Raw genomic sequence first — 8,796 nt, 5'->3', positions numbered from 1 at the left:
TTTCAAAAGGCGTATTTTTCTATAACAAATTCTTTATTCTATAATATTCATAGTTTCGCTGTCCTGATTAAATTCTTTCAACCTAAAATTTGTCTTTCTTACAGAGAATGTGATGGAGTCACCTTGACTTCTGACCAGTGTGCACTTTTCTTTTCTTGAATATACTGGTAAAAGCAAATATATTTTATTTTATCCTCTCTCTTTTTTTAATTAAGTAGAAACTACAAGTCTAGGGCTCTTAAGGTATAAGATTTGGATTACTTCTGCACACTGCAGAATTAGAACAGTTCTATGAACTTGGAAATCCCGAGTCTACCTGCCTTGACATACCTCCTTGATGAGTTGGAATGACAAGTTTGAGAGCTATTATGAAAAAGTGCTTTAGGCTAGGAAATGTGGCATTCTGAGGAAATTCTTGAGTAAAATGTAACTTGGGAGATTTTTTAAAGCTCTTCTCCCAAAGATTTTGTTCCTAGAGATCTGGGATAGGACCAAGGGATATGAATTTCTCACAAATATCCCAGATAATTCCAATGTATGTGGATGTGGGTTTCTTTTTTAGAAAGATGGAATTTTTATTCAGAATATATCTCAACATACTATTTTTCTCCTGGGGCTTTCTATTCACCTTTATCAACTTCCCAAAGCAGAAAAAAATAAAGAGGCAAAACAACAAAAAGTACCACTTTCTCCAAATTTTCTGGACCATGCAGCCTCTTATTTTGAGGAATTTGCATCTCTAAATGTCACAAACACGTAATCTGGTGAATTAAACATGTTACATGTAATGCATTTAATGTTTCTAAACAAAAAGAGGCTTAAAAACCTTTTGAGAGCACTCAAATTCAGAAGAATTACATCAAAGTTTACTGTAAGAATAAACTGAATTCATGTCAAAGTATTACTTTATTCACTGCATGAGTTTGAATCTTGAGATTTACATACATGTTACTAAAGAGCAACTTCCCCTGCGTAACTCCATACACAACACCTCGGAGGAGGGAAAAAAACGGAAGAAAGAAAAGAAAAAGGAGCACTTATTTTCTTGGTTAACCATGGCACAAAATCACTTATAGGAAAGACATTCTTAGTCAAATGTTTTCGGGGGGGAATGGAAGAAGGTATCTCATATACATTGAACTGTGCTATTCTTTTTATATTCTCATGAATTTTTACAACACTGTAGTGCTGGAATAACTGACATACTTGAATTATCACACATAAAGCAGAAGAGTAAAAATTTGTCTAGAAAAAGAATAACGTAATAGTTACAGTGAATCATGGTAGCGGACGTCAAAGCCTAGCCAATGGTACTTCTGGAAATGCTCTTTTCCCTGTTAACATTCTTTGATAACATAATAACTATTGCTAATTAAAAACAACTATTATAGAGAGGTTCTTTCAAAACAGTAGATTCCCCTTTTGAATGAGCAGTACAAACTCCTCACCCTCGACTGGAGTCAATCAACAGAGATTCACAGCTGCACATAGCACCTGACGGTACAAAATCACTTGGGAATCCAAGTTTTACTTTTGACCTGGAACAGTTTTCAACTTGAAACTTCTTTGGCTTCCTCTCATCCTAAGATGGCTTAGGGGAGACGTTCCTCTTACCACCCACAGCTGCACCATGCTGTCTCCACAAATGTCTTTCCCATGGAAGCATGCATAGCTTTATAAGGACAGAACTCTTTATCTCATTCATTCTCTGTCCCTCCTCTTCTTTATCAACCTCTTTCCATCTTCTGCTTGATAACTTGCTTAATGGCTTAGTTAAGAGAAGAATGTTAAAGCCAAGAGGAGTCATGAGATGCAGCAAAAATAGGACAGCATTCCATCTAATTAAGATATTCCCTTCTTGATGGATTCCTCTGAAATAAATGTTTTGAAGAGGATTCTGCTTCTTGTGTGCAAAGAAAAACTAATGAAGGAAAGGATTAGAGATGACATTTGAAAGAATTATGTAATTTTTCTGTTTTGTTTTATTTTTGCACATAAAATTATTTCAAATAAAATCTCAAAATCCCAATGTTTCCTGGGATATTTCTGAAAAAAATAAGTATGGCTTTGATCAGATGATAAAAACATCAGCCATGATGATAAATATCAACTTACATTTGGTAGTCAGGTGCTCTTAATTCAGCTCTCCCATAATAACACGAGTTTAATTAGATAAGCCAAATCTACCCGAATTGATTTGGCTTTAGATTTTGGTTAGCAAGCTTTTATGAAAGGGAGGGATACTTGTATTTCATTTTAAAATCTGTGAAACAAGGAGAAATTTCTTGGTAGAAAATGGAAACATGAATACAAAGTATTTGTCAATAACATTTTAAAAGGAAATATCTACCAATCATAGGAACTATTTACTTGTCTTAAAACTATTTCCTCTCTTGCTATTTCTCCATACATTCTAGAAACCCGACGCTGGAGTTGGTTTGTTTTTAAGATTGCAGTGTACAGATAACTTTGAGTTAAATTTGTCTTTATTTATCTTAACACTCTAGCTCTATAAATACTGTTAAGCCATACAAACTAAAACTTATATCCAAGAAACCAATTTCCATACTCTTCCTTATTTTTATTAGCACCTAGGAAGAAAGCAGTATGTATGAACTGTGCAAAGGGACAACACTGTAGTAACACAGAGTTTGATATGACAAGCCAAAGACACTGCATCTGTGGCTTATTTCATAGTAACACTGACTGGTGTTCTCAAGCAAGAAATAGGTCTCCTCCTCCTATGAAATCATTCTTTAATATGAGATCATTTTAAATTACACAAAAATGTTTTTTATAAAATCTACCCAGTGGATGACAAGTCATTACTGCCAATATTGGGGTAACTGTCTCATGGTTTTGGAAAATTCATAATCCTCACTTCTACATGCTTAATATCGATCATTAATTAATACTACCTGCATATACTTAATATTGGCAATTCTACAAAAATGTATTAGTATCAAATAATGAAACTGCTTTAAAAAATATCTTGTGATAAAGTTTCTTCTTTGGTATGCAATTAAAAAAACACTATTCTTTTGGAACTGAAGTGTAATTTGAAGCTAGAGATGCAAGTACTATATCTGAACAGTATCTCTCACTTTATAGTGTTAAAAATATATACTTTTTTTTTAAGAGAAAGAAGAACTGGTGTACATGTGCCATGGGCCTAAGTATGAGAGAAATAATGCAATTAATTTTTTCCCACTTAGCTATCAAATCCATCACCCCTTTCTTACTTGGTTGATCTACTTTTGGTGTTAAACTCTGTGACTGATGTTAAATTGACAATTTCTCTAAAACAAGCTAATATTTGAGATGTCACATCATGTCAGATGAACAGCACAACCACTTCTTGTGTGTCAAAGGCATAGGGAGAAGGCACTGAGCTTGTATGAAATGATGCATCAATAGAAAACAGTGTAAACTCATTAAAGGATTCAAGATTGCTTTCAACAGAGAGATCAAATTTCATAAACAACTTGTACCTAACTTATACAAAGAGCTAATACTCAAACAGGCTTCATGATGCAAAATACGCATTATAGAAGAAAAATGATTTTTAAAAATAATTCAACGATTTTTTCAGATTAAGGTCAATAAATTAATCAATATTCATTGTCTTGCATTTGTTAACTGCTAAGAAGACACATTTACTTCTCTACAATCTCTTTCATTTACTCGAAGAACTGAAGCAACCTAACAACTTCTTAATGCTGTTTTCCAGATAAGACAATCCAGCCTTGAAACTACTGTTACCAAAATGTTGTCTTTAAACAACAGAGTTGTTAGTCTTTTGTTGAAACCCAAATGTTCAGTCTCTTGAAAAATCAATTCTGCATTGACAACTGGAAGGGGAATCTGGGATTCTGATGGAAGGGGAATCTGGGATTCTGATGGAAGTTTAACTTAACTTACTCAGGATGATTTCAGGAACAAACCCATGCCATGATATCTACCCAACATTTTTAATATGTGAGTTTTCTTAAGTCATCTGATTTTGGTTTTTCATTCACATAGTCTGCGATGGCAGGATATACATGGCTCAGGGGGCCTCTTCACTTCCTTTCTTTTTGTCCCAACATTTTTCTTGATGGGAAGGAGTTATAAAACAACCCAATAGAAGACCATGAAAATGTGCAGATGCACTGGAATGTGATGCGGCAGCCCAAGTCCAGTGTTTAATTCTAAACTGCAACATTCCATGATTTTCCAATATTCTGATTCAACATGCCCTTCTAACAATCATTTCTAGAACTCCAGAAAACAATATCTGGGGAGAGCTCAGCCAATGAAGCAGACAAGTGGTATTCTTCCAATCTCACAAAGGTGGCCTCTGTAGAAGTGTACAAAAACTTTAAATTAAAAAAGAAGGAAGAGGAGGTGGGGTGAAATTGACACATGCCTTCTGGCCTCTAGCCCAAAACCCAGGGAAAATCGTGAAGCCAGACAGGCAACCAGTTGCTTGCTCAGTATGTTGATTAGACTGCTGATTTAGCCAGTTGTGCTTTGTTTTCCTGAATCAAGACTTGTTTGGCAAGTTCACTAGAATTAATTCTCAAGTTCTCTTTTAATTTGTTAAGCTCAAAGTCATGGAGAATCTTGATAGTCATTAACTTTTCTCGCTTGATTCTGTCCAGAACATCTTTTGGAACATCAGGGATCATCCAGGCCAACAAAAATTTAACTAAAAACACAACATGCTGGAGGAAACATAAGAGAAAATCAAGGACACTGTTAGAATTGTCAAATGTTCAGCAGGAAGTTCTTACAAATCATTCATTCAATAGACCGTGCTCAACAGAGAAGTCATGAGGAAAAGCAAAAAGATATGGTTCCTGTCCTGGAACTTTCCCAGAAAGACAAACATTAAACAAATAAATATATACTAAAATGTATAATTACAGAAATTCCAGTTGATCACGGTTATTGAATATTCTCTTTATCTGTCCTCACTCCTGAGAACCTAATAAAATATTTGTAAGGGAATTCTAAAAAATGGTGTAACTCACAAAGACAAAAAAAAAAAAAAAAAGAGGGAACAGCGACAACACACTCGAGAGTAAAGAAAGCTGGCACGTAAACTTGCGATTGGTGACATGATGGTGGTAAATCCCAGCAAGTCAAAAGCCAACTTTGTTTAGATCTTCAATAAAGCTCAGGAAAGTTGGTCCTAAGGACTTTGAAAGCATACATGTGGGTGGAGTTGAAAACCAGAGGATTAGCCAACATTTGGTATAAGGAAAAGTTGGAATTTTCAGGACCTCTCTCCCATCGTCATCCAGGTACTACTTCTCTCCGACCTGGCAGCAAATGAGTAATTTACTCTGTGCAGAAATCAAAACAGGAAGCTGTGAACTCAGGAGCACTAGAGACAGTGGAGGTTGGAGGAGTGGCGCCATATTGAAAATAGGGCCACTAAGTGAAATTCAGTGAATCCTAAGATCCTTAGTCTTCTTTGTCTTGTTCAGCTCTCAGAACACAGGCAGCCATAAAAGAGCTCAACAGAAAGGAGTTCGGAGGACTTTTCTCTGGGAAAAGTAAGTAGTCTGTGAAATTAGAACTGCAGATACCAAATTTTGTAGGTTTCAAATAAAAAGGTCCCCTCACTACCTCATCACCCTACAGTGAAACCTACCAAGTGACATTCCTCCTCTATGCACACAAAGAATGTATAATCAGCTTTCATTTATTCACTCTTAAGTAGGAGCAGATTGCCAAGAATCGGCAAATACGTAAGAAAGTCTCTAATGCAAAAGAAAAAGATTGAAACGGACAAACAGAAACTAAGAGGAAACAGAGATAATGAAGGAGCAAAAGAACAGCAGAATAAAAAGACAAAAACATGAGTTAATCTATTCATAGGAGAGAAAATAATTACAATTTCAAAATAGGAAGTATAACACCTGAGTAATAGAACTTCCAGAAAGACAGAATAGAGAAAAGAAGGAAATAATTAAAAAAATAATATGTAGAAGCAAATTTTCTCGACTTGAAGGGTAAGTACATTTTCAGATCCATAGGGCTCAGCGAGTGTCCAGAAAAATGAGTACTACCCAATAACAAGAAACTGTCTTGTGATGTTTCATAAAAGAAGGACTAGTGAGAGAATCCTTAAAGCTTACTGATTTATAAAAAGATCATAAACAAAGACTGGGGAATTGGAATGGTATTGCATTTTAGAACAACACTGAAGCTGACAGAAAATAGAGCAATGTCTTCAGAAATGTCAGGAATACCTAAATAAAGTTGGTTGAAAATTTTTCAGGGAAAATGACTTTCAATCTTGAATTCTATACCATTTAATCATCTCTGAGGAAAGAAAAGAAATGTTCAATATTCAAGGTCTCTACAAATGACCGCCCATAATTTTCCTCAGAAAATTATGAAAAATGTACTTCATCAAAATAAGCTAGTAAACCAAGAATGGGAGAAACACAGACCACAGAAAATACAGTTTTCAATACAAGAGAAGGTGAAGAAAAGTCCCAGGATGATAGTGAGTCAGAGCCTGGCATAATTAAAAGCATTAATAGAATAATAAATAAACAAAAATCAAAAAATCCCTGGTGCAATTGACCAGACTGAAAGGTGATCTAAACTTATGATGGAAAATATGGGAATGAAAGAGTGATAAAGTCATAAAGAACAGAGAGAGCGAGAAAGAAAAATATGGGGAGGGATATACATAAGACTGCTCTCTCTTTCATCATGTAGAATTTGTGTGTGCTTGCATTAGACTTGACTACTACTGAACTTCATGGCAGAGTGAAAAAAGTGCCTTACCTTTATTTCTGTCTCCTTTATTGGTCCTCATGTCTTCTGATATAGAACATCACTATGAAACTTACCCACATCCCCCGTGTGTATTTGTTCTCTTTTAATGCATGCCCTATATCCATAATAAGATTAGATATTCCACAAAGGGGTAACATAATATAGTGGACAGAGCAGATGCTTGGGAGTGACACATCTGGCATCGAAACCCAGCTCCAATATTAGCTGATTATCTTTAAACCCACTGCCAATTCTGCTGAGTCTCAGATTCATTTTTCAAGAGTGAATAATAAAGTCTAACTTACAAGGTTATTATCACAGTGTCTGGAACCAGTATGTATTAGCTATTCAGTAAAATCCGTGCGTTCTCTGTCCTTTTCCTGACCTCGAGGGAAGAGGCCCTATTTTTTCTTTCTTTATGTCACCTTGATATCTTCAACAATAGTAGGTGAATAATAGGCAACAACCCATTGTACTGAAAATATCCCTAAGTTGCTCTTCAGGACAACGAATACTTCCTTCAAAACAATTTACTGAGATAATACTAATTTTCTGCTGAGCAGATACCTTTAGAAATCTGAAGGGAGAGGACAGACTAACTGGAATGCAAATTACAAGAGGCTTACTTCCATAACGATGATGAAGGTCATCTTGGCAGCGAGGACGTGCCAGTACTGCATATTATGAAAATATTTCTGATCATGATCAGGAGGATATCTGTAATCTCTGTACCTGAAAAACAGGTAAATAAAAAAAATTAGCTATAGCTTCAAATAGAGACCTAGCATTATTTCTCTAAAGAGACACTTTTAATTGACTACAAAAGTAAAGTCATAGGAAGTTAACTGCTATTATGATACATTTCATTTTTGCACAGATAAAAATCATGGCTACATGTTACTTAAATATAGTTTGGTGTAGCAGGAGACACAAGTGAAACTTCTCTCCTGCCCTTCAAATTTCTCAAAAGAGTCAGCAAAATGATTCTGTCTCCATTCACTCTCTTCCTACTCCTTAACACACGTAGTTCTATCCACCACTCCACTGACACACATTGTCTCCTGTCATTAAACTGAAGAAACATGCTAACCCTCATCTTTTGTGATCTTTTGAGAATAGGACTTGACACTGTTGACTGTTTTTATTTTTTTAAAACTCTATTTTCTTTTGGCTTACCTGACACTGCATTGTTTTTATTTTTCTTACTATTCTTCTGGATTTTCTTAGTGCTCAACTTTGTAAGCTCACTGTTTTCTACAGAGTTGCTAGACATTGATATTATTCAAAGATTTAGTCCAACTAGGAAGTGATGAAATCAAGAAAATGGATACATGTCCATGCTCTTAAACACTATATTATGATTCCCCTATATGCAAATCTAAAATCTAACAATGGTTTGGTCTACCTGTGTGTCTACCAACATTTTGCTGTCTCTTGCTGTTTCCCAGATGAAGTAGTTTGCTTAAGGTTTAAGTTAAGTGGTCTGGATGTACTAGATATGTATTATATATATATATATAATCTTTATGTACTATATATAAAATCTTTATGTCATGTGTATTTATTATATACAATCTTTAAATCACAGAGTAAAAAGACCCTCACAGTACATGAGACCCTCAGTATGGAAACAGGTTCACAAATCTAATTTCATGCTCCCTGCATGGAAGAAACCCTTTACATGGGATAGATGGTAATTTTATCATATTATTTCTCCTTTTCTCTGTCTATCTCTTTTTAAGAACATATAGTTAAATTTAAGTAGGTTAAATGCAGATATAATATGATCATGCTGTATGATCTAATAGATATTATATCTTGGGACCAAGGGGCATTTGTTGGTGAGAAATCTCTCCAAGAAATTTAGAAAATAAGAAACAATTCAAAATTGATATTACTTTTATCCATAATATTCTTTTACTTTTGGACATTCTACTTTTCCAAATCAGATTCATACGATGAGTGATGTCTAAAATTGATGCACTTGCCCTAAGTAAATCCTTTGCATCTCAAGCC

The 8,796-nt window shown here is 34.9% G+C and overlaps 1 protein-coding gene across 1 annotated transcript in view; it reads right to left on the bottom strand.

Annotated features, from left to right (window-relative positions):
- Window positions 1–917: 917 nt before the first annotated feature.
- ANO5 (anoctamin 5) overlaps window positions 918–8,796 on the bottom strand; it is a 110,162-nt gene continuing 102,283 nt past the window's right edge. The window contains exons 21-22 of the mRNA XM_032414322.1: window positions 7,407–7,512; window positions 918–4,706 (exon numbers count right to left, since the gene is read on the bottom strand). Of these exons, the coding sequence (XP_032270213.1) occupies window positions 4,485–4,706; window positions 7,407–7,512 (328 nt within the window). The 3' untranslated portion in view covers window positions 918–4,484. The remainder of the gene's footprint in view (window positions 4,707–7,406; window positions 7,513–8,796) is intronic.

This window comes from Phoca vitulina, unplaced genomic scaffold (genome assembly GCF_004348235.1).
Source record: "Phoca vitulina isolate PV1807 unplaced genomic scaffold, GSC_HSeal_1.0 scaffold16, whole genome shotgun sequence".
NCBI classification, from domain to species: domain Eukaryota; kingdom Metazoa; phylum Chordata; class Mammalia; order Carnivora; family Phocidae; genus Phoca; species Phoca vitulina.
The sequence above is the reverse complement of the archived record's forward strand: the minus strand, read 5'-3'. Positions and strand labels throughout refer to the sequence as shown.